The sequence below is a fragment of the Physeter macrocephalus genome, chromosome 15 (genome assembly GCF_002837175.3).
Source record: "Physeter macrocephalus isolate SW-GA chromosome 15, ASM283717v5, whole genome shotgun sequence".
Lineage (NCBI taxonomy): Eukaryota > Metazoa > Chordata > Mammalia > Artiodactyla > Physeteridae > Physeter > Physeter macrocephalus.
Window position 1 is genome coordinate 69,525,166 of NC_041228.1, and position 27,125 is coordinate 69,552,290.

The 27,125-nt window shown below is 38.1% G+C and overlaps 1 protein-coding gene across 3 annotated transcripts in view; it reads left to right on the forward strand.

The window, feature by feature from the left end:
• Positions 1 to 27,125, forward strand: part of PDE7A (phosphodiesterase 7A) — a 250,820-nt gene that overhangs the window by 187,885 nt on the left and 35,810 nt on the right. For 2 of the 3 annotated variants that reach the window (XM_055091141.1, XM_055091142.1), the window contains exons 3-4: positions 9,396 to 9,456; positions 12,627 to 12,710. In XM_055091141.1, the coding sequence (XP_054947116.1) occupies positions 9,396 to 9,456; positions 12,627 to 12,710 (145 nt within the window). Of the gene's footprint in view, positions 1 to 1,669; positions 1,850 to 9,395; positions 9,457 to 12,626; positions 12,711 to 27,125 lie in introns of those variants that run through there. The other variant, XM_055091143.1, reaches the window with a different exon arrangement.

Here is a 27,125-nt window from a genome sequence, read left to right on the forward strand (position 1 = left end):
TGTACAGAAGAAAGAAGAGGTGTATATATATATATATATATATATATATATATATATATATATATATATAAAATGTATAAGGTGTAGTGGGAAATGTATGGCCGTATGTTATGGATAGCTTCAGTTTAGGAAAATTGTGATGTGCATCTGTAATTTGAATTTATGCCTCATTTTGACAGGTGGAGAATTAACTTAAAAAAAAAATAAACTCTTCCTACTGAGGATTGGATGATGAAAACAGCATTGGTATTTGAACTATTTGGGCTGTTTTCAAATATTTTAGAACCGTCACGTGGGTACCGCCACTAGGCAGATGCCTTTGTCTGGCCGTGAACTGCAGCCCATGACGTAGTCCTGTCGCATCCGGAGAGTTTCCCAGCCCGTCCACGTCTCCCCCCAGCACAGTCCGTGAGCGCCTCTCCTGGGCCTCCGCGGTGGCCTCCTTACCGCCCCCCAGCCCCTACCCCAATGAGCTGCACTTGACCAAAACCTGCCAAAGTCTCCAGCAGGGTGGGATCAGCTTTTAGGGTGCAGACAAAGCCCCTTCTCGGGGCCTCCACTGTGGGGGGTCCCACAGCCTGCCCTCCAGCCTCCTCTGCGCTTCCTCCCGAATCTTCTGCTTGCCTTTGCTGTGCGTTGTCGCGTCTGTGAGGATCATCCTTCCCATCCTCTTCGCGTTCTTGCCCTTGCAGTTCAGCTCAGGAACATTTCAGGGCCTCTGGGAAGAAGCCCCTGACCTCCTAACCAGGTCAGACCCGGGGCTTTGTTGGCGGGTCCCGTCGCAGCTCCAACGTACTTGTTTCAGTTGCAGTTTTGTATTTATTTGCAGACTTTGATTAATGTAGACTGACCAGACTGTAAGTTTCGGGAGGGCAGGAGCCCTGTCCGTTTTCACTCAAAGATTTATACCCCTGGCTGGACGTCCAGCAAAGGGCCTGGTACCTAGTTGCAGCTTAATGAAAACTTGCACGAAAGGCTTTTTCTCTGCTGGCTGCTGTGAGAGATCATGAATGAAGATGAAGAGAGGCCCACTTGGCTTTCCCCGAGCTCACTCACAGCCGAGAGAAGAAAGAGACGTGTAACAAATACTGTCCTGTAAGCGCGCTTGCAAGTCGGGCTTAGAAGTAGTGTACTTTTAATTGCTTGAAAAGTGCAGATAGGCTGGCCTTTGTCAATAAATCCATAATGAGTGAATTATAATGTTAAATAGCACAACATTATCTATGAAAGCCCCTAGCATTCATAAAGTAATCCTAGCTCTAAAGGAAATAGAGTCGACCAAATTCAGTATTAAAAGTTGGAAAAATAGAGTAAAATGCATTAGTATTTTTAAATGCCAGGACATTATACCTGTGGCGCTGGTCTGCGTGGAGGAAATGAGGAAGTTTTTAGTACTGCCAAACATTTTTTGGAATTTATTTGAAAGCATTCCTGGTGTTAAGGTCGAGGATGTGCTTGGGGCCAGCTGGAGACCTCGTTTGCCTACATTTTGTGAGACTGTTAGGTCAGCGCTCATGAAGGTGTTTCCTCCCCTCTTCCAGCTTTACTGACTCCTTCCCCAGCCCTGGGCCGTGGCATTAACCATGCGCTGGTAGGAAGGCCGGCTGGCAGCGTTTTCTCAGAGTCAGGTGACCCCTGTTTGAAGGCAGCTGCGTGAGGTTCAAGGCAGGCAGTGTCCCCTCTCTTCTGCCTCGGGACAGCTGGTTATTGTCAGATCCTAACAGATCTTCCTTGCGCATTGCTCTCTGGGAGAGGAGGGAGGCTATGCGGGGGGCTTTTCATTGATCCAATGGGAATTACGTTGATCTGGTGTCTGGCCTTGGTTCTTATCAAGTGGATTGCCTCAAAGGTAGGCCATCTTTATTTTTAGGGTTGTGACATTAATCGTTAGTTTAGATATGGGTAGGAATGAACTTGCTAGTCAAATTTCTTCTCCTTTTGCTTCAGTTTTATTTCTCTGATTGAAAGACACGTTTTACCTGTCAGCTGAGAAGCTTGAGATTACTGCACATAATTTTTATTCTTCTCCCACCTGTTCCTCCTGAAGGGCTTATTATGGTATCATTCCTTGGTATCGAGGTAGCTTTCCTCAGGATCATTCCTTTAAAGAAGGTTTTACGCTTAAAGGAGTTCAACTTTTAAGATTATGGAATTAAACAGTTTAGACATTTGGTGTACGTATTTTAAACATTCTCTTCTGGAGATAGCAAATTTACTGTTGCTTATAAATTTAAAGTATAATTATTGAGGATTTCTAAACAATTAAAAACTTTTTAAAAACTAAATACCACTGTCTCTCATGTTCTCACTTAAGGTCTTCCTGCTGCTGAAATATATTCCTTATGTATATATTTCCTTATGTTGAAAAGAGTAAGATTATTATATATCTGTTGTTGTTTTAAATTTGGATTCCAAATATTGGGCTTAAGAAATGCCTGCTGTAGTATTTCATCAGCTGAGTCTAGCATTCCGTATTAAGTTGTCTTCTTTATTCCCTATTAAAATTATGCTATGATTTAAAAAAAAAAAAAGAAATGCTTGCTAGAATGCTAGCCTTTGCCATCCGAATGAGAGTCCGAAGTAGGAAATACCTAAGATTATACTATTTGAAATTATTTTTCTATACTTGTATAAAAATGATGGTCTTTCATCCACCAGGCAGCTTTTGTCTTCCTTTATTAAGAAATTGAAAAGTGTGAATAGTAACTTAAAATGTATAAGGCCATCACTGTTTGCTAATAAGCAACACAAAAGCTTCTTTTATATTTCTTCTTCAAGCGAGGTTTGAATCCCTGATAGTGTAATGTTTTTCACAGTTAAGCATATTGTTTTAAGCATAATTGTCTTTTTCTTGAAGCAGTCCTGTCTTCTTAGTGAATACGATTGAAGAAATCTCTTAAAGAAAAACAGTGCACTCAGATTTTTAAAATCTTGTGTTTTGTAAGTTAAGAATTTTGTTGCACTCACACCAATTTACTGATTGTTTTTAAAGGATTAGCTTGCCAAGTTACTGAATGAAGGTCAAGTTAATATTAATAATGCATTAGTTGAATTGTGGATGTTTTCAGAGATTTTTTTACTTTTGTTATAACCACCAAAAAATTTAAATTAAGTTTTTAAACAAAAAGAATGCTAGTATTTTAAGAGTGTGATTTTTTTTTTTTTTTAAATATATTGTTTGCATAGGGAAGAGAATTGGGAAGGATAGTGTTCCATGGATGGATTCGTACTTGGATAGGCACTCAGGTGCGAACGCTTTCCTAGCATATGTAAGATGAATACAGTCTGAAAAAACTCACTGTACTGCATCAGAGAAAACTGCTTTCAGAACTTTGGGCTTCATCTTTTGTAGTGTGTTACCATTTTTGTAACGTTACCCAAAAATGTATTTAGTGCTGTTGTGATTAAGCCCTGTGACCTGTTTACTAATCTCCAAAACCCGGCGTGTAAGACCTGCCTCACAGAGGTCTTGCGCGGGTAAGTGAGCTTTTGTATGAAAGCGCCTGGAGCATTTTCTGGCACAGAGTAGGAGCGCAGCAAGGAGTTAATATATCATTACTTCACCATCTAAGGGAAATACACACGCCTTTGCACAATAGATTATTTTACTGGAAAACCCAAACAAGATAAAAACCATAGCGCTTAAGATATCTTTGCTCAGTTTTAAAACATGTCTGTCTTGGGAATTCCCTGGTGGTCCAGTGGTTAGGACTCAGCGCTTCCACTGCCGAGGGCGCGGGTTTAATCCCTGGTTGGGGAACTGAGATCTCATAAGCCACGCCAAAACAAACAAACAAAAAAAGTCTGTCTTTAAAAGTTATGTATTAACTAATGTCAGGAACAATTTTTGCGCCTTTTGTCATTTACCTTGTAAGTCAGATCTTTTGCGGAAGAGCGGCGATTCACCCTGATGCAAGGTTGAGTGTCTTACCAGGGCACTCAGAACTCCTGTCTGTGTGGTGGTGGATCTTTTGGAACCTTAGAGTTTAACTTGTTTATGCTGCGGCTGTCAGTTTCTGATTAGCTCGGCCTCACGCGTGTTTTGACTTAACACTCGTTTGCTTTACGAGCTGTTCCCAGGATGGCTAAATTAGAAAAGTCACGAGTAGAAGCTTCTCAGTTGTTTCCATTTACTGGTGAGCTGAGGTGGCAATGTGGTTGATAGCTCCCGAGTGTTTTATGACCGACGGTGGGACAGGGGAATTTGATTAAATGTGTTTTACTGTCTTTATTAAAAACAATTTTACTAGTATATGGCTTTAAAAATGATCGTCTTTTACAAAGATATATGTTAAGTCTGTGCTGCAGTCTTGGTGTATAAAGCACATATAATTATTTTTTAGAGTAACATTCGAACATGGAAATCAAATTTTTAATGTTACAATTTATAATTTATAGTATATTTATCCAAAAAGAGTTACTTTAGATTATTTTACCTAGACTGTTTACAGTTTAATAATATTCATTTAAATCTTGGTCTGTGAGGCAATAAATGAGTAAATTATCACTCAGAATGTATTCATTGATGGGTCCACCTTTTTTTAAAATCCATTCTTAAAAAATTTTTCTGTTATCACATTTGAATTTGCTTCATGAGAGTTGCGTCTTGCAGGTTAGGATAGCATTTAAGCTAAGTATTTGTGGACCAGGCTTACTTAAATGAGTAATGAATAAAATAACTTGAATATTTTGCACATCCCTAAGTAGTTTGTTAAATATATTAAAATTAAATTCTACCCTTTTTGCCAAGTTTTTGTCATGGTTAACTAATACAGACCTTAAGTTAGTGCCTCTATAAATACGTCTAAAGTGATTACCTTAAAAGAAATTTAGTGCCATAGTTATCATCTAGATTATGTTCATTACCCAGTTTTTTACTTGTACTATTTTAACAGCTGATGTTAGTCTTTCTCAATCCTTAAAGTGATCAATGAGACTTTACCTTTCTAATTAGTGGCTCTTTTAGTAAATACCCTTCCCCTCATTAAAAAAAAAAAAAAAAAAAAAAAAGGCCACCCTTCTCCTAAAGAGAACTGTTAGAGATAACAGGTTAAAATTTGTTTTAACAAGCTATTTACCCAATTTGATTGGATACTGGTGGGTTGATAGGTCCTGACCATGACAAACTATTACATAATTATATCTGTGGTTTCATGAATATGATTTGGCCGGTAGAAATATTTATTTCCACATATGTGCTCTCCAGACTGCTAGGTTTTCCTCTAATATGGTGGTATTAAGGGGAGTCTTGAAATCTAATAAGATAAATGTCTTGGGGTAGAGATGGGAACAGCAGGTGTGAGTCGTGCCTTTTAATACCAAGTGATTACAGTGGCTGTTTGCTCCAGAATAAGGAGTTTACCATGAAACACTGCAGGAGGCTCAGGGTCTTCTGTTGGTGGAAGATACTAACTTTATTAAGCATGATGCTGCCAGGAGTGTGTTCTGCATGATTTAGTCCCTTGGGTTTTGAGATCATCCATTTCTTTGTAGATTTCTTTGCGTAGTACATTCTTACTGTAGCTTTAAATTTTAGTTTGATGTATTTTGTGAATATATAATAACTACACATGCTACCAAATTCAAAAGATATTCATTGAAAATTCCTCTTCCTACCCTTGTGTCTGTCCTTCAGCTTCCCTGGAGGCAGCCAATGTTGAAAATTAGAATTTTATTTTTGCTTGTGACTTGTGTTCCTTTTATATTTCCTGAACTGTTGGGGGTTTTTGTTTGTTTGTTTAAGGATACATTAAGTCATAGCAGTTTAATTAAGGTTTTTCCCTTAAATGAGAAGCACTGAGGCGATAATAACAATGATTTGGGGAGCTATTTTGCATACTAAATCCAAATGAGGGCTTTAAATACAGTAACTTTTCTTTATAATAACAGTAAAAAAAAAAATGATTTTTTTCCTTGAGATTTCTAGGTGTATCTTGAAGAGTTGTAAATTTCATGCCAGGGGTTTGTGAGGAAAGAAGATCATTAATATGTAAAAATACTATCTCATTTCCTTAATATGTATTTTGTTAATGAAGTCAAGCATTTTTTCTTGTGTTTATTAGTTTATTATTTCTCTTTCTGTGAGTAGTGTATTTATGTCCTACCTGTTTTTCTACACTATTATTCATCATTTTGTAATCGATTTGTAAGACACTTCTTTTTTCTCCCTTCATTTTTAGGTGTAGCAGGGAAAAATTAGCCCTTTGTCGTATCTGTTGAATTCATTTTTCTTCGTTTGGAGTTTGTCTTTTGCCTATGTTTATGATATATTTTGCCATACATAATTTAACTTTTATGTGGCCAAATTGATTTGGTTTTCATGACTTCTGGATTTTATAGAACAGTTAGAAAGGCCCTTCCTATTTAAGCTTTCTTTTTGAGTTGTTATTTAAATTTAAAAAAACTTTATTGAAGTATAGTTGATTTACAATGTTGTGTTAGTTTCAGGTGTACAGCAAAGTGATTCAGTTATACATATATATATTCTTTTTGAGATCCTTTTCCATTATAGGTTATTATAAGATATTGAATATAGTTCCCTGTGCTATACAGTAGGTCCTTGTTGTTATTTGAGATTTTTTTTTTTAATACAGTCATGTTTTCTTCTAGTATTTTCATGCTTTTTTTTTACATTAAAATTTCTGTTCCATGTGTAATTTATTTTGGAGTAGGAAGGTAATAATACAGCCTTATGTTTTTCCAGATAACAACCACTTACTCTAACATTTTAAATCAAATAATTAATATTTTTCCCACAGACTTGATTTTTTTTTTTTTTGGCTGTGTCACACAGCTTGTGGGATTAATACAGTCATGTTTTCTTCTAGTATTTTCATGCTTTTCTTTTACATTAAAATTTCTGTTCCATGTGTAATTTATTTTGGAGTAGGAAGGTAATAATACAGCCTTATGTTTTTCCAGATAACAACCACTTACTCTAACATTTTAAATCAAATAATTAATATTTTTCCCACAGACTTGATTTTTTTTTTTTTTGGCTGTGTCACACAGCTTGTGGGATCTAAGTTCCCCGACCAGGGATTGAACCCCAGCTCTCGGCAGTGAAAGTGCTGAGTCCTAACCACTGGACCGCCGGGGAATTTCCTCTCCACAGATTTTAGATCCTTTATTTAGCATATACAGAATTTCTGTATACTCTTGGATTTGATTCTAGATTCTCTGTAGTGTCACACTACTTTATAATAGCTCATGACGCTAGTTCTATTTATTACTGTTTTTTAAGAATTTGCTTGCCTGTTTATTCAGCTAATATTATTGATTACATTAGAATGTGCTGGACGTTATTCTAAATGTTGGGATTTATTCTATATCTGGGGATACAGCATTGAACAAAGTCTCTCCCTCCACAGAGGTTAGATTCTGGTATGAGGTTTGGTTAATTTATCTTCTAGATGTTTAGTTTGTCTTTATATCAATTCTGTTGTTCATTAATTTATTCATCAACTTAACTTGTAAATGATTATTCACTAATTTATTTACAATAAGTGCATTCAATCATTTATTTACCAAATATTTATTTAGCATCTACTAAATAATAGTAGTTTTAAGGGCCAAGGATACCGTGGTGAATAAGTCAGACATGGTTCTTGTTTTTGTGGAGCTTTTGTTTTAGAACAAGCTGACAAGACTAGGTCAGCTAGGTGTGCTGTACAGAGCCTGAACGTAGGGAGCTTTGGGGAGGGTGACTGTCTGGTGACTTTAGGTTTGGTAGTCTGGGACTGCCTCTCTGAAGAGATGACATTTCATCTGGAACCTGAGAGGTACGAAGGGAACGATGTTGCAGTGATCCTGGACAGAACAGCAGGTATCAAGCCTGTGCGTTTGGCGTGGTTGAGGAAGGGCAAGGCGGCCAGGGTGGCTGGCTCTTAGTGGTAGAAAGAGGGCGGTAGGACAAGAGGACTGAGGGGTAGGCAGATCATGGAGAGTTGGGTGTTTGGAGTTTATTCCAAGTGTAGTGGGGGCCATTGGAGGACTTCTGAGCAGTAGCTGGAATGTTCACTCTTGCTTCTGTGTGAATGGACTGGGGGCCAAGAGATGCAACAGGAAAACCAGTCAGCAGGGCAGAACATTGCAGGAGTCCAGGTGAGAGATGCTGTTGCCTGAGACAGAACGAAGAAGTGGAGATGGAGGAAGGGAGATGAGTGTGAAGGTGGAGTTGGCAGAACTTGCTGAGGGTGTTTTCAGGTCTTACAGAGGTGTTTTTTTGTTTTTTTTTTTGTTTGTTTGTTTTTGGGTTTTTTTGGTAATTATATTTAAAATATTTGCAATACTCATTATTTTTTATAATGGCTTTATTGAGGTATAGTTCATGTACCATACAGTTCACCCATTTAAAGTGGGTTGATTTTTTAAAATTCAGTGCTTTTTGGTATATTCACAGAGTTGTGCAGTCATTACCACAGTTAATTTGAGAACACTTTCATCATTGCAGGTAGAAACCCTGTGCCCATTAGCATTCACTCTCCATTTCCCACCAACTCTCCCAACTCTAGGCAGCCACCAGTCTACTTTCTGATTCTGTGGATGTGCCTGTTTGGGATATTTCATATAATTGGAAACATGCTTTGTGGTCCTTTGTGACTGGCTCCTTTCACTCAATATACTGTTCTCAGGGTTCGGACATGTTGTAACATGTATCAGTACTTCAGTCCTTTTTATGTCTGAATAACAACACTAGATATTGAATACTGAATAATATTGTACGGCTGTACGGCATTAGTTGGTAGACATTAGGATTGTTTCCAGTTGGGGGCCTTTATGAGTAATGTTGCAAGATACTTTTTATACCTGTTTATTTTTAAGCTCAAAATGTATTTTTAAATCTGTTCTCTTTCAGTGACACCCCATTTTTTGTTTTACTCAAATTTCTTTGAGTGCACTAATTACATTTTTTAAATTCTCTTATTTCTTGTAGCTTCTGGGCCATTTGGTTTTTCATTTTGTTCCATTTATTTCTAGCTAAAGAGTTTCTTCAAATGTCTGATGATTCTTGTTTGCTTATTCATTCATGTTTAAATGAAGGGAATAGTGAAGTAGTTTGAACTGTGTCTCTCTATCAATTCCGTCTACCTCTGCAGAAGCTCTCTCTTCAAGTGGGCTTGAATGATGTACTCTGACATTAAATTTCCACCTACTGTGTTCCTCACTCTGTATCCACTTCTCCAGTAATGCTTAATCATATTGTATTGTAATTATTTGTCTTCCTCACAACTAGAGATTTCAAGTGCAAATGCCGTATTTAATTTCATTTTGTATATCCCAACCTCTCTTGCACAGTGCGTCACAAAAAATAATAAATACATGTTTGTTGAATTGAATTTTATATCACATTTTAAATTGTCATGCATTAAAATGTGTGGATTTTTTTTTTCTAGAGGCGTGGAGCTATCTCCTATGACAGCTCTGATCAGACTGCGTTGTACATTCGTATGCTAGGTAAGAATTATTCATTTTGCACCAATATCAGTTAATTTTGTTATCTGCTGTTATTCAAGATCGGGATATCTTTCATTAGGTAGCTTTTCATCACTGTTTGCAGCAGAAATGACCTATTACTTTGAAGTTGAGTCTAGAAGCCAAAATTAATATGATGTGAATAAAGAGGGGCATCTTAGAGTTCGGGTAATTGAGAAATCTCTGGCTTAGTAACTGGGACTCTGTGATTAGTATACAATTTTAAGTTGCATCCTGATCATTCTTCATAAAAAGAGTCTTAGATTTGTACAGGTGCTGAATACTAAACGGTAACATGACGAGACCGTGAATTACCTGATCGCATAGTCCTGTCACTGGATGTGTTTGTTCTCAGTTGGCTGGTGAGAAGGCCATTTGTCTTCTCCTAGTCTCAGTTCTTAAATCTTTAATGTATTACTCAAGTCCAGAGGGTAAAATGAATTTGATGTGTGTATATATACATGTATAATTGATATATATATATATATATATACACACACATACATATATGTGTGTAGTTTCTCCCTCTCTTTGCCAGATTTTTCTCTTCATCCATGCACTCCTTGATCCCTTGTACTTTAATGCATACTATTAAAAACATAAAGATTCCAGTAGGCACCTTTACTCATCTTTTCTTACTGTCTTTTCTTCATGACTGCTCTCCTTATACTCAGAATTCCTTGCTCAATTTCCATGATATTTAGTCATCCTTATTCTTCACCTGCTTCTGGGGTGGTGATTTGGTTTTGTGTTTTTTGTTTGTTTGTGCCTCTTTCACTAACTCCTTTCCATAGTCTTAAGCCTGTGTGTTCTCCAGTGTCCTGTTTTTGCTCTTCTTCCCTTTTTCCCTCTTTAATTTACCTTGTGTATCTTGCCTGCCTAGTTCCATTCTACTCTAGCACATATTTTCCCCCAGAAATGTTGAGCCTTTTCTTCTTTACTGTCTCCATCTCTCTCTGTAGACATGTCAGGATTCTGCTCTCCTTAAAACAGAGTTTTAGACTCCTGTCTTCTTCACTCTGTAGAACATCTCCACATGGTTATGGGTACCTCACATGTAACATATGTGTTAAAAGATTTGTGTTCCCCAGGTCTGTGATTTTGCATTCTTTCATCATTTCAGAACATGGAACTCCATTCTTCTGGTTGTCAGGTCAGGAACCTTGGCGTCATTCTTGACTCATATTTCTTACTTCCTCTGCGTTTACTTCATCACCAAATCCTCTTGGCTGATACCTTCAAAGTGTATCCAGAATTTCACCACCCCAATGCTGTTACCATCCCTAACTGAACCACAGTTACTCGGTTTTTTATCGGTAGCTGTCGTCACATAGTTGTATATTAGATCTCCAGAACTTCCCTTGCGTAACTGAAACTTTATACCCCCTTGACCAGCATCTCCCCATATCCCCCTCCCCGCAGGCCATAGCTGTTGCCTCGTTGAATGCACTCACTCCTTAAGTGTCTCCCTACGTCTACCTGTGCGTCTCTACTTGATTCTAGTCTATGCAGCCAGAGTGAACCTTTTCAGACCTAAGTTAAGTCCATCTCACCCCTCCGTTGTGAATCTTCCGATAGTTTTCTATCTTGGAGTAACAGCCAAAGCTATTATAATGGCCCATTGAAGGTCCAGTGTGATGTGGCCCTACTATTTCTCTGACCACACCTCCTTCCAGTTCTCCTCATTCACCTCACTCCGGCCATGCGGGCCTCTTTGCTTGACCTTGAACCTGACAAGCATGCTCCTGTCTCAGGGTATTCATACCTGCTCTCCCTGCGTCTGGACCCGTCTTCATCCAGGCAGTCGTGTGGCCCACTGCTTCACTGCCTTCAGGTCTCTGCTCAGATGCCTCCTGTTCACTGAGCTCTCTGACCACAGTCATGATCACTTCTCCCCTACTCCTCCCTCCCTGTTCTTTCCTTGCTTTAGTTTTCTGCATGCTGCTTATTACCATCTTCCATAGAATGAAATTATTTATTTGTTTTATTATTTGTGTCACTCCATGAAAGGGTGAGCGTCACGAAGACAGGGACTTTATATATTTTGCTCACTGCTGTGTTACCTGACATGTAGTGAGTGCTCAGTAAACATCTGATAGAGAGTGACGGCATCTCCACATGAGAGAAGTGATTAATCGTAGTGGGATGGACTCATGGTGGATGACAGGCACCTTGAAACGAAGAATAAGCAGGAAAGCCTTCCAGGCAAGCGGAATTGCGAGGGCACAGGAATAGGGACTGGAGACTTAAAGGTTATAAACTCAGAGGCTATGGAAGTGTAGTGGGAAAGGTGCTGCCTTTGGAGCCCGCAGAGCTAGGTTTAAACCCTGGCCCACCTTTACACTAGCTTTGTGGCATGTGCATGCTCTTAAACGTCTAAAAATCTCAGTTTCTGCATCTGAAAATGGGGGTTAAGAGTCCTATCTCTCAGAGTCGGTTAGAGAATTAAATGAAATAATGTCTACAAGGCACAAAAAGAGTACCTGGCAGAAGCTTGCAGTGGTTATGTTGCTGTATGGAGAAGTAGATCCAAGTCATATGAATACAGGAAGAAACAGTGCTGAGCTTATAAACAACAAAGTTTAAGACCCAACTAAAGACCTTGACTATACCCACTGTCAATGAGAAAAAAGAAGATTGATCAAATTAAACATTTCAGGCAAAATCTTTAACATTTTAATTTTCTGTACATTTAAAAAATTATAAGCTGCTTGAGAATAGGTAATATATTTTCTATTTCTTTATATCCCTTATAGTATAGTGTTAGGCACAGAGTAGACACTTAATAAATATTTGCTTCTCATCGTGGCTTTTTAAAGTTTTGTGCTGAGGATTTTTTTTAACTCCATGTGAGTAATAAGATATGAGGTTGGATTATCATATACATGAATCATCTTTCAGAAGGTGACTCTAAAATAGAGATTATAATTATTATAGGGGTAGGTTAAAAAAAACACCTCATCTAGCCTTATAACTCAGTGCCAAAAATTTGTAAACCCTTTCAAATAAATCAGCTGTTAACTACTTATTCCATTTATATCATTGGTAGCCTGAGTTATGGGTTTGATCCCACATAGACCTTTATTGCATGTGGGAGCTTCTTCCTGAACGGCAGCCTTCTAAACTTATGTTTTATTCCTGATTCTGTCCAGGAGATGTACGCGTAAGGAGTCGAGCAGGATTTGAATCAGAAAGAAGAGGTTCTCATCCATATATTGATTTTCGTATTTTTCACGGTGAGTGTTAGCAGATACAGTATTTCTCTCAGACTTCCAGTAAAAGATCTTCATAAAATTATGTAATTTTAATTTCAGATCTTCATAAAATTATGTAATTTTCCAAGGGAAAACGAGTACAAGGAAAAACATATTATGTTTAAAATGTTTTTAAAATACTGGGTCATGATAAATGACTCTTTATTTCTAAATAATGCTTGTAAATGTTTAGAGGCAAGTAGAATTGGAAAGTATCAAAATATGAAAGCTGATATGGTTTTTCTTCTTTCTAATTTAAATGTGAAATTACTTTGGTACATTTTTTTCTTTTTAAAAACTATATTTTCAAAAAGTTGTTTTATTCTAAATGTTTTGTCTTCACTACTCTAGATAAAATGTTTTTGTGCAGGTGACATTATATTGGATTTATTTAAAAATACACATACCCCTGAAAGATGTTTGGTAGAATGCGTATTTTGAAAACAAACATTGTTTTGTTCCAGTGCATAATGGGAGAAAAAGGGAAAAAAACAGGGCTTCTAAAACCCTTAAATATTAACCATATTAAATCTGTTTTTGGAGGAGTTCCTCTTTTGGTAATGTTGGATAAATTATTTGGATTAACACTACAATTTTAAAAATTAGAAAAACTGGACACAGTAGAAAAGATGTGTATTTGAGTGTATCAGAGTGCTGTTGAGCCAGGCATTTCAGGCTACTTTTCCCCTTAGTGGCATCTGCTGATGCTGGGAAAAGTGGGTGAGAAGCTGAGCAGAGCTTTTGTTGGACACTTGAGGCTAGAAAAACAGAACAGGTGTTCGTAGCTCACCAAGGTTGGGGAATGTCCTGGTAAACTCTCTCTGCTTCAGTTAGAGACCCAAAGTGCTTTATATTAGAAATAAATCCCAGCTTTAAACTCTCTCAATTAATGATTAGATTAAGGTGATCTGTGATTTTTAGTGCCTCTAAGCCACCTGCTTAGAAGTAAGTGTTAATCCTCTTTGGAGGAAGGAGACTCTTTTGGATTTGGTTTGGTAATATTTTATTGAGAATTTCTGCATTTATATGCATGAGAGAGAATGGTCTGTAGTTTTCTTTTTTTATAATGTCTGATTAGAGTGAGTTAGGAACTGTTACCTGTGCTTCTAGCCTCTGAAAGAGATTTTAGAGGATTGGTATAATTTCTTCCTGAAAGAATTCACCAGTGAACCCCTCTAGGCCTGATGTTTTCTGTTTTGGAAGGTTGCTGATTATTGATTCAATTTCTTTAATAGATATAGGCCTTTTCAGATTGGTACCTTCTTCTTGTGTGAGTTCTGGCAGACATTTACTGTGGGATTAACCTGGTCAAGCTCCTGGAGGTAAATCTCACAAAATTCTGCCCCCGCCTCCCACCCGATGACTGGACTTCCCTGGAGTTTTTAACTCTCAGAGAAGCCTCCAGAAGTTCATCAATTATAGTTCAGGTTTCTCTGCCCTGGCACCAGTTCCCAAGGAGGTTTCCATTTGTGAGTCTCTGTGCCAGTAAGTTGTCTCTCTTCGCCTGTCTCTCCAATCTTGGGGCAGTGAGTTGCCCTGTTGTCCTCACCTCTTCAGTGGATCCTAGAACAGTTGTTGATTTTTCAGTCTGTTCAGCTTTTTTTATGTGTTGTTAGGACAGAATGGCAACTTCTAAGCTCCTTATATGCAGATCCAGAAACCAGAAGTCCTATTATGTTATTTTTAAATGAAATGATAAATAAGTATTTTGAATTTTTGTTTAAATTTCTATTATGGAAAATATCCATAGATATAACACACGTAAACTAAAGCTTTTTGGGGCAGTAAATAATTTTAAGCGTGTAGAAGAGTTCTGGGGTCAACATGTTGGAGAAAGCTGCACAAGAGTTACCTCTGTAGAAGCATGAGGTCCAGAGATTTTACAGGCAAATTATGCAGGCTCTTTAAGAGACTAATAATTAGTTTCACAGCACTTTAAATTCTTTCAGATTATGAAAAAAGGAGTCATTCAGAGTTATTTTTATAGAGCAAATATAACTTTCAAGGGGCAAATGTAATACTCTGAGTGTAAATGTCTATAAAAAAATCTTTGGAAAAAATATTAGCAAAAAGAATACCAGCAGCATAAAAGAATAATACTCCAGGCTTAGTGGGTTCGTCTGGGGAAGGAAGCGAGAGTGATTCAATATGTAGTTTTTTTCTGTATCAACACATTAGACCTTAGTAACATGGGTTGCCTCCAGGAGGGAAACTGGGCGGCTCGAGGACCTGAGAGAGAAAGAAGCTGTTTGTTGTACACCCTTTTGAATTTTGATTCATGTGAACATATTACTCACTGAAAAGTTTAAATAAAATTGTTTGTAAATATTGTAATATACAAAGATTGGCTCTGAGTAAGGATATCAGTAAAATGGTTAAGTCTCAATATTGACCTAAAGAATAGCACAGTTGCATTGAGAGTCTCTAGGTTACTACCCCTTGTCTTCTACTGCATTTGGTGAAAGAGGGGATTTGAAAATTATGATTGTTATAAGATGCTGGAAGTCTTAAATAGGAGACATAATGGGACATTTCTGTGGGAGAGGGAAGTTGGAAATGACCAAATTGTTGGAGGTACTCTCTCGTGGAATTCAAATAGGGTGTTTATCTTCTAAATCATTATGAAACCAGGAGCAAATGATGTAAAATCTTAAGGACAAAATGAGAAAAGTACGACCAAAGGTATCAATGATGGCAGTAAAGGTAAACGGATAAAATATTCCTTCTAAGAGATAAAGATGCTCAGATTGGGTGAGAAATGAAACCTAGTGGCAAGAAGTGGTTGAAAGCAGCGTGCAGCAATCCCAGGCTTGAGGATGTTCCTCGGGCTTGGGGATCTCCACTTGCATCCTGACCTCCGACGCGGAGCCTCTGTGGTCTGGTGTCTCAGGACAGCAGAGGCCACTCGGCTTCTAGGTATGCAGATTCTCTTCACGACCCCATCGTGACAGATGTTCTTAAGACTCTAGGCTGTAGCTGGAAATTGTCACTGTGGAACTGACCCTGTAGTTATTATAAAACAAGAGTATCTCTCTAAGCCAAAATGATAACGTAATTTAGAGGGGTTTTTTAAATAGAGAAAAATGAGTCATTCTTTCCTACTCATGTCGTAGGTTCTGTTTATCACACAGCTCAGAGTTCTGAAAAGAAAAAATTTTCATCGAGTGTATTTTGTGAAATGTGATCTAATCAGGGGGTGAGCGCATGCCCGTGCTGTGGCTGAAGCCTCCCGAGTGCCGCCTTCAGGCCATGTCCCGGGAACCTGGCCAGCGCTGCGGGGCGGGCGTGCGTGATCCCTCGAGGGCCTGAGCAGTCAGGCTTCAGTAATGTGCCCTCTCCTTTGTATACAATTAAAAATAAGATTTTATTTTTCACAGTGACATAAATATTTGCGTGCTGAAGTTAAAATAGTTTCTAGAATGTTTTGAATACAAAATTCTGGATAGGTGTATTAAATTCATTGAAGCTAGAATTTTCTCTGTGTACAGCTCCTCACCCCACGCCTTCTTGTGCATCTCTTGGGTTTTACCTTAAACTCACTGTTAATTTTCCCTGTTGTAAAATTCTTGTCTCTCTCAGTTCTGTCATTGCTCACATCCAGTCTGCTTTCAGTGCCATGTATTTAGTAACCGAAAATAGCTGTCATTCTCCTCTCCTTTCTGTCCTCCTTATCTCCTATCCTGCTTGATTCAGACCCTCTGTTACCACTGTCTGGGCTTATTCTGGTGGTCTCTTAACCGTTGTCCTTACTTTTAGGATTCTGTCTTGTAATCTGTCCTCCCAGGGCAGGGTCTTTTTAAAGAGAGAGAAAGCTTAAAATACAGGAGAAAATGCATACGAACAGGTTAGAAACATATATTATACTACTAGTACATTATAACTACTGCTTGTCTGTAATTTTGTATTTCTTCTATGAGTTCTATGTGTGAGGTGCTGCTGATGTGTGTTTAGGAGCTGGAATAGTTTTAACTTGTTTCTGGATTGCGATTTTCTCCACGTTGAACATAATTGTCTTTATTAAATTGGCCTAGAAATTAGACATCTACACTGCAATATTGAGCTTTTTTTGAAAGATTCTTTTATATATACGGTTTATTATAAACAGTGTTTGGGTTTCCCATCTCAAGGTGCATTCTCCTCTAGCTGTTTATCCAGTTAGAGAACAATTACAGGCTCCAAAGTTAGCAAGCGAGACCTCAGTAATAATTTTATTATGTAAATATTGCAGTTTTTTCTGCCTTGAGTTTTTGTGGTTTGGATTATCTTTTGTCATAAATCCTTATTCTCGTAAGGCCTACAAATGGATCTGCACAATAGGATTTGCCATGGGCATTATCACGCAGCAAGCTCTGACCCTGAGTCTTTCTGAAAGGGTATAAAGAGGCAAAAGAAGAAAATCAGCTGAACACATGAGTACATTAAATACAGAAACAGTGTTCAACTTCACTACTAAACAAATTCCTATCAGATTTAGAAAGTTAAGCAAACGATCAGCTAAGGTGCTAGTGATAGAAGTTTGCGTTGTTACACACGTTTTAGAAGGCAGTTCGTCACGATGCATCAAGAGCCGTAAACATTATTTTTCTCTTTGATTTCAGCACTAGACATGTATGCAAAGGGAATAATCTTACACAAATGTCAATGTATGTGCGAAGACATTCACATCGGTCTTATTTATAATAGGAACATGTATTAGGTTGTGGTGTTATTCACTGAAGTATTTGAGGGTAAAAGACCAGAATGTTTATAACCTACCCTCAGATGTTCAGAGAAGGAATCAAGTACACACCACACACACACACACACACACACACACACACACACACACAGTACAAATGGTAAAGCAGGTGGATAAAATGTTATCAATGGCAAATCTCAGTAAAGGGTACGTGATAAAGGGTATTCCCTGTACTATTTAGTTTTGCAACTTTTTGCATTTTTTAGTTGTATTTCAAAATGATCTCTAAACAAAAAGTTTTTTAAGTATGGTAATTAAATTATGCATTTATTAAAAATCATGGGTTTATAGTCGGAGTGCAGATTTGTTAACTGGTATTAGACCACGTCTGTGGTTGTTTATAAAGAAATGGGAGAATTCAAACTTTGGGAAGATGTTTTGAAACTAACCTGTATTCATGGTTACAGAGGGTGGAGGCATTTTGAAGATCGTGAATCCTCTTTGCCAGGAAGTGTTTGCAAAAGACCTGGTGTAAATCTGCAGTCAGGGTTAGTCTGGCAGTTTGTCACAGATTCTGCTTTAATCAATAAATTCTACTATAATTTTTAAGTTATCACACGGAAGCTTTCATTCTTAACTAGGTTTTGTTGCTGTAGTTTGGGGGTTTTTGTTTGTTTGTTTGTTTTTTGGTCTCTGCTGCTTTAAGTAGACTGTTCATGCTAACTTCTTTGTGAATTTATCAGGTGTTATTATCTTGGTTCTATGGGGCAAGAAAACAAATTTTCCCAGATATCATCTCTCACTGAAGAGATTTTATGAAGCATTCTTTTACCTTTGTTTGTGTTCTTATTACCTATGTTATAGTGCAAAAGATAATATATATCGTACATATTTACGTAGTTTGAGAAAAGGGATTTTTCATGTAAGGAAGTCATTGTTGACATTATTTTAGGCTGATCAGAAACATTCCTTGGAATATTGTTTTTTCAAAACTCTGGGGAGTGTTCCATTTTGCAATTTAGGTAGAACATGCGTATCAGTGGGAATTATATGATGGGTTGTGTTTATTAAGAAATTTGGAAGATCTTAGCTCATTAAAGATACTGCTGAAATTTTCAGATGCTCATGTTAGTCAGAAATTTTTATTCAGCCCAAAAGGAGATGTGAAATTGCTTATTGAATAGAAAGCAGTTTCTGGTTATGCTACTTTAAAAGTATCATGACAATCCGTGAGTATTCACAGTATGCTAATCACTAATTATTTGTTTAGATAACAAAAAACTAAGATTGGTGCTTCTTACTTAACCTCTTTGTCCCTTGTCTGTGCCCCAGAGCTGTACATGGAATCCTGTAATGGTGTTTAGGGCTATCGGATTACTAGCAGATAATGCAGCTAGCTCTTCTAAGCATGTGATCATTTTATATAACTTTTCTTTTTTTAAGGATTGGTCCACTTTCTCAATAGGCAGATGATTAGTTTCTGACAAATATTTAAACTTCAGTGTTAACATTAATACTTCTTTGACACCTACTGAAAAACTTCAGCTTTCATCCCATTTTTAGAAGATCCCTCACCTTTCAGACCTGCCCTATCCAGGAATTACTCCCACTAAGGGCCAGATTTCTGGTCCTCCAGCATTTAATAAACTGATTCTTGATGTCCCGCATTCAACTAATTTTAACCTATTTAGTCTCCTGACCTTATGTTGTGAAAATTCGAGGTCTGAGGCACCTGATAATGATGAGCAATATATACACTACCACATTGGGAGAAAGAGGTAATGGGGGCTAGAGAAGAAGGCTGGGAGAGAGAAGCTGATTGATCAGAGAGTGGCAGAGATGTTAGGCTGCTGGCTGGTGGTGTGAACTGAAAAGTGCCCCAGAGCTGGGTCTCCCTGACAGGGGGGCTCGTTGCTCTTGAGCCTTACTCCTTAACGTGGCAGCTCCTCCTCCACCAGCTTTCTCAAGTTCTGCTTTCACTCAGCTCTCTGTGGAGAGAGAACCGGGAGCCTCCCTCCTGTCAGTTTCCTCCTTTTGAGTATGTTGGCTTTAGTAACCAGGTTTCCGTAGGGTGGATTAAGAGCCCCAAATTTTCCTACAGATATTTTTCTATGTCCAATTGGCCGTACACCTGGTCTCTTGAAATATAATATTTTGACTTTTAAATTAGTTGGACTTAATGAAATGGATTCCATATTGACTTTTTGTCAGAATTCATCTCTTGTTTGCTCTAAATTTAATGCCCCGAAATTTAGTAAATTATTCTTTTAGCTGCACATTCTTTTTAGCTTTAATATAGTAACAAATTCTAATATCTTTAAACATAAAAGCATTATTATAATTCTGCTCCACATGTGCACTTCGAAAAACTGATATCTTCTTTGAAAGATTCTGGCACGGTTATTAAGTAGTAAGGGAAGCTGCCAGCTTGAAATTTTCATGGAATTCACCAAAGCTCATTGACGTCATCCAGACTGGAAGCCATGGTCTCTCTGCCAAGGTTGGACAAGATGTAATACGAGGAGAATGTTTTTTCATGTCCACACAAACGCAGTTTTCCGTTTTCTTTTACTCCTGACACATGGTAATGTTCCATTCTATGTAAATGTGTTTTGCCCATTATCTTGAGCCTTTTTATTCATTTTAGCACTTTATTCCACCCCATACTAGGGAACCTTTCAGGATATTTACATTGCAGCCTAAAAGGCTTTTAGCCTTACTCATCTTTTTTGTTCCTGGTTTCTGGCAGCCTCTGGCTCATTGCAGAGATTGAATATATTCCTGTTGCATCAAATTGACTAAAACTGTGTGTATCTTCTACCAGTTAGACTTCATAGGGTCCCATTTGTATTTCTCTTAAGTATGACCTGTATTAGCTGTAAACTGAATTCAAGCTGGCTGCTGCCCTTCCGTTGAATCAAGTGTCTCATGTTGTCTTTATTATAATGACCCACTCTGAAAGCAGACAGAATTCTTGAGTTTCGCCTTAGACCCTCAGGTGCATTTGATTTTGTGTTGTTTCTTATCTTCCTAACAGGGCTGTGTTAGACTTGGATACTTGTTTCATACTTAGTGATATGATCAGAAGGAACATCTGTTTCTGCGTTTGTTTTGAGCTTAAAAGCTTATGTCATACTGATTTTATTGTCTTAGTTTATCTTAGTCTTTAACGTATAGTAAACTCCCACACAAACTCAGGTCCTCTTATATTCCGAAGCTTTTACTGCTTCTTCCCTTTAAGAATAGATGTTGTTGCGTGGCGTTTCCCTCAGCCATGACTTTTTCTGTGTTACATTGTTTTTCTTATTATCTTTCATACTGTACTGCCTGGTCATCACTTTCCTATTGACAACCTTTTTTTTTTTTTTTTTAAGCCATTATTTGTTTGATTTGCTAAGGTGGCTGTCCATGATTTGTAATTTAGTCTCTCATTCAGATGTGAGTGTGCCAGCCTCTACTACTTATAGTTCTGGTATTATAGACTAAGGTCCTATCTGTCTGGAGTTTCTATTAAATTTTAGTTTGTTCCCAGTCATTCATTTATCTTGAAATCCTATCTGGTTGTTTCAGAAAGATTTCTGTAATAGTTCATAGTCACAGGAAACAATCTCAGGTCCTTTTCCCCTGTCTGTTCATCATGCGTGTTCCTGCCTCCTTCCTATGACAGTCCCCTTGCCCGGGCAGTGCCTGTAGAGATGAGTACTGCTGTGCTGAATCGAATTAGGAAACAGAGCATCCTGCCCCACCTGTATGTATTTTATAAAATGTATCTAGTTTTCCAGGAGCTTGTGAAGTGCCTGCATTTGAAAAACCACTGATTTTTGTTTCTTTTTTGTCTCAAATTGAAAGAATATCTTATCTCCTAGATATCTTCTCTAACTTCATAGCATAAATTAGGGAACCCATACGGTTTACACCTTAACCTTAATAAAATTTAATGATAGCTTAATTCTGCCTGTCCTTTGGAGAATTGGAGAAATTGGAGATTTAACTTTAAGCTTATTTGGTATGTTATACAGTAAGATTTGTGTGCTTTCTTTTCCTTCTTTTTTTCTCAGCTCACTAATAAGGGAATTAGGAATGTAACAAATAAGGAGCTGTGTTCAAGTCCTAAGTGTGAGCATTAGAGGGACCCAACATGTCACATATCCCATCTCTGTAGGAGACTTGGGAGTGATACTGCTCAGGATGTGTTGATTTTCCAGCCCTTTTGTTTCCTTAACCTATTACCTATATTTCTTTTTTCTGTCCACTTTCTAATATGAAGGAGAAAAGAAATGCCTAATCCATAACAATAAGAGTAATCTTTTAAAAAGGGTTTTATATTGACTGTTTTATCAAATCCTGTCAAAGTGAATATTGAATTCTGCAAACTAAAGTTATAAGAATTGCTTAAGGGAAAGAATATTAGTTTATTCTCATGTTAAATAACATTGATCTAATTTTAGATTATGAGTAGCTCATTTATTTCTTTGATTTGTAGGGAAGCTTGGAATGTCTATATATTTATTTTAAAGTAATGACGTATGCATATTTTGAAATCTTTAAATATGTGCATTTAATTCTACAGTATGTAAAAGTATACAGTGGTCTTCAGGATGAAATTATGCTATCATGAAGAGTACATATGGCTTTGTTAAAATGAATAGTATGAAGTCATGTGCTTAAAAATATTTAAACATGAAACCAATGTTATATGTCAGTTATACATATTGTTTTTTAAAAATTGATATCTGTAACAACTATAGCCATTAATGTTAGTGTTTATTCTTTGCCCAAAAAGACATATTGCTGTATTATCTCATTTGATTTTTACAGCAGTTCTGTAAGGCCTGTTTTACAGTGAGGAAACTGACAATCCGCTCAAAAACGTACATAACTTTCCTAATATCACAGAACTAGTAAAGGGGGCAGAACTCCAAAGCTGACGTCTTTATTTGCCCTGCTGTACTGCTTCTCTGTGGCAGAACAAGCTACTCTGCTGAAGACCATTGCTCTGAACACCTAGCTGTTTTTTCTCCATTTATCCATGCGTGCTAAATGTAAAAATTCTTCCAAGAAAACTTGAATTTGGATGTAGCTAAATGTGTTTATTCCGTATTAACAGTAGGCTTTCTGATATGGCTTCCGTTCTTTTTAAGAAAAATTAAAGAGGAGATTAGAATGAAGAATGTCTTAATATTTTTTATTCAGTTATCATTCAATATGACCTTGCCCTAGACTAGAGTTAAAACCTTACAGCACTGAATTTAAAAAAAAAATTTTATAACAGTCTCCAAGGGTAATTCATGCTAATGCATCGAAATGATTGTTACGGTTTTAAGGTAGCAGGTATAGTGACTGCAGGACTCCCTCTTGTGGACAGTTAAAGCAAGTAGTGGTCAAGTCTCAAGATCCAAAGGCTTTTCCGTTAAAAACCTCTTTTGTCTAATAACTAAATATGGGTGACATCTTTGCCATGCCGTTTAGATGACAGAGAAGAGGGTCTGTAGGAGAGTTGGGAGTGATACTGCTCAAGACGTGTTGATTTTCCAGCCCTTTTGTTTCCTTAACCTGTTACCTATATTTCTTTTTTCTGTCCACTTTCTGGTATGAAGGAGAGAAGCAAGAGAAAAACATGGCTTCTAAATTTGCTGCTCTCCCACATTTCATTGCTGGCTCAGCGAAGCCAGGAGTGGATGACTGGAAGTAATTCCCATGATCATTAAGTAACAATGCTCATTTAGCTTTGGTGGGTTGATTAGTTCGCTCGTGATCACAGAGTGAGGTAACGGGATATTTTAGACAAGAGCCAGCAGCGCCAACAGTTCTTAAGAGTAACTTGATGAAGTCACTGAGCCCTGTCGGCTTTCTAAGCTGGATTGGAATGTAGGTAACCATGTAAACTAGAACAAGCCCGAGACTTAAAATAAATAGTCCTAGCCTGGTGGAAGCTGGGCTTTGATAAAGACAGCTTTAATCTGTTGTCTGTTATGCTGTGAAATACATACTGGTGTGTCTCATGTCACAAAATGAGTTCGTGAGAATATTGGTTAATAGGGTCAGATTTTATGTAAAATGTCAGGGGGTGAGCCTTTTAGCCATTTAACTGTCTGAATGAAAGTACTAGTGAAGTTCTCAGGATCACTCTTTCTTGTTCCCACTTCCCCATGTACCCTCTTTTTTTTTTTTTTTTTTTTAAGATGTTGGGGGTAGGAGTTTATTTATTTATTTATTTTTTGCTGCGTTGGGTCTTCGTTTCTGTGCGAGGACTTTCTCCAGTTGCGGCGAGCGGGGGCCACTCTTCATCGCGGTGTGCGGGCCTCTCACTGTCGCGGCCTCCCTTGTTGCGGAGCACAGGCTCCAGACGCCAAGGCTCAGTAGTTGTGGCTCACGGGCCCAGTTGCTCCGCGGCATGTGGGATCCTCCCAGACCGGGGTTCGAACCCTTGTCCCCTGCATCAGCAGGCAGATTCTCAACCACTGCGCCACCAGGGAAGCCCCATGTATCCTCTTTTTATCTGTTCCTAAATGATACTACTTATTCAACTTGATACCTTCTCAATGGTGGCCTCTACTTGCTTGTTTCAGTATAGGAATTTTATTTTAATCATTATAGGGAATCAGTGTGTATCTGTGTGTGGAGGAAGGCTGGGGATGGGGTGAAGCAAACCTGAAGAAACTAAAATTTTCCATCTTAACATGATCTCATCATGCTTCATCCTTGATTCATAGTTACTGATTCCCTTTTCTTAGATCATATTTTGGAAGCTATTCTAGGACAGTTCTGGAAACCTCTCTAATTTTCTTTTAGAAAACCTATTCTCCAGTTTGATAGTGTGTTTTAGAAGCCATTGAAATGTGCTCCTATGTGCTTGTTCTACTTCTGAGGGAATCAGGACGTGTGCGAAGATTCAGTTATAAGAGTTATAAGAATGTTTATTACAGAATTGTTGGTAAGAAAAATGAAAGGAGCAGCCTAACAGCAGAAAGATTTAGTAAATTATCATAGTTTCATACTTCAGAATAATATGTGGCTAGTAAAAATGATGGCACATGTAAGTGCCATTTATTGACTTGAAAAGATGTTCGTGAATTCTTAAGTTAAAAAAACGCTGTGAACTATCTGGGATAAAAGAGAAACTGTATGTTTACATGTATATAGGAAATAATTCATAGAAAAATACCTGGAGCACCAGGCTGTTGATAGTTGTTGTTTCTGGACTGCTAAGCCTTTCCATGCACCTTGTCCCCATTCTCAAACCCAGGTTGAGCGGAAGAGAAGGCTTAGGGCAGCTACTCCCAGAAAGGACCAGGAAAAACACCTTTTAAAGGAAAGGGAGGGACAGTGTGGCTCAAAAATAACAGGGTAGGAAGCTCTAGGGGTTGATTCCTCCATCAAAACAGCCACTAAACTGGAAAAAAAAAATGGCAGAATTAACTATTTCAGGACTCTGGACCCTGATTGGACACTTATAACAACCAGGGGAGTGCTTGATGAGGGAGGGGCTGCTGTTCTTTGGCAGTTGAGCAGTGTGCACAAACCAGTGATCATCCCCCGCTCCTCAGCCCCGCGACCTGTGGGGAGAGTGGCCCGTGTTTCTTTAGAGACTTGCTGAAGCCAGGTGGGCAGTGGGGACCTAGTCCTCCAGAAATTGGGGGTTGCTTCTTGACGTCAGTCTGGCAGATCCTGAGGGTTACGCACAGATGCTTGCCTTGGTTTCAGCCCTTTCAGCTGCAGAGGCTTTGCCCAGAAGCATCTACCAGAAGATTTAAAGAATCGGTACTTCTCTCCCCACCCCCCAGCCTTTGGAGCCAGACATTTAAGGGAGATCTGTGTTGGGTCTTTGGCTGACCGCAGAGATACTGTAGCAGGAATTTCAGTGACCACACACAACAAGGAATAAACAAAGTCAAATGGATATGCAAAGACAAAAATAGTTTGGTCACAAAATAGTCACAAAACAGATGGCTTCCGCCCACAGCAAGCAGAAATAAATAGCCCTGAAAGAGTGAGAGATTAGATTTCCAGTTGCCCCAGCATAATACTCACAATGTCCAGTTCTCGATTAAAAACTATAAAACATAAAAAGAAAATGGAAAGTATGGTCCATACATATGAAAAAAAGAACTTCACAAAAAGCCATCCTGAGGAAGCCAACACATTGGAATTGCTAATCAAAGATGTTAAATCAACTGTCTTAAGTGCTCAATGAGCTAAAGCAAACCATGGGGAAAGAACTAAAGGAAATCAGGCAAACGTTGTATGAACGAAATCAGAATCTCAATAAATAGAAATTATAAAAAAGAACCCAACAAGTTCTGGAGCTGACAAGTATGATAACTGAAGTGAGAAATTCACTAGAGGGATTCAGCAGCAGATTTGAGCAGGCAGAAGAAAGGATTGGCAAACTTGAAGATAAGAACATTGATATAATCCAAACTGAGAAGCAGAAAGAAAAAAGAATGAAGAAAAATGATGAGAGCCCAAGAAACCAGTGGGGGGATCATCATGTGTACCAACGAATGACTCATCGGAGACCCAGCAGGAGAAAGAAGAGAGAAAGGGGCAGAAAAAATGATTTGAATGGTGGAAAACTTCCCATATCTGATGAAGACATGGATATACACATCCAAGAAGCTTGGTGAACTCCAAGCAGGATAAACTCAAAGAGATCCACACAGAGATACATTATAGTCAAATAGTTGAAACCCAAAGGCAAAGAAAGATAACTGGGGCAGCCATGGTAAAAGCACCTGAATATTGAATATGTTTAATGCTAGAGCTGAACTTAAAATGCAAATGGGGCTTGGAGTGAAAGGGGGGAAAAAAGCACTCTAACAACTAACAAACACTGGAAGAGGAAAAGGGAAAGAAGATGGGATATAGAGTGATTTCCTGTGTAGTGTTATTTCCTGTTTGTAATAATAAAACATCAAAGGATGATATCTAAAGCTGACAAGTAGTGGAAAACAAGTAGTGGAAATATAAGCATATTTAATAAAATGAAGGTAATTTTGCAAATTGTGAAGTTGTAGCAGTGCCCTTCAGTAGAGGATGGGTTAAATAGATTATGGTCCATCCATATGATGGAATACTTTGTAGCCTCAGAATGAGGAAGGTCTCTGTGTACTGATAGGGAAGGAGCTCTAAGATAAATTAAAAAACAAAGTGCAGAACAGGTTATATGGTATGCTGCCATTTACGTAAAAGAAGTAGAAACATAGTATATAATGATGTTTCCATATATTTGATCCAAAAACTCAGAAAGGATACCCGCAAAACTTTTAAAAGGTGATCATTTTAGGGGAGAGTTTGGCAGTTGGTTGGCTCAGAAACCGGGTAGGGGTAAGGTTTTTCACTGTGTTCTTTTCTCCCTCCCTCCTTCTTTCCCTCCTTGATTTTCATTTTTGAAACGTGAGTGCAGTACATATTAAAAATTAGATAAATGAAAAAAAAAATCAGATACCACCCCTCCCCCCATTTTGGTCCTATTCTAAGTCTCAGGCAAAGCTTTGAGGTAGTTTTAATTACCATCTCTGCAAAGTCTCATGGGATTTTCAGTTCTTTCTAGAATGCATTCTTCTTAGGTATAGGCTCCTCAGGCCCCCTAGGTGAAGAAAATTCTTTTCACTGGATGATTTGCCATTTCATTTGGACAGGTTCTCTGTCCTTTCTTAGATTGTGTGAAATAATCAGTAATTGTTACGGCTGGTTCTATCACTAAGTGAAGGTCTGTT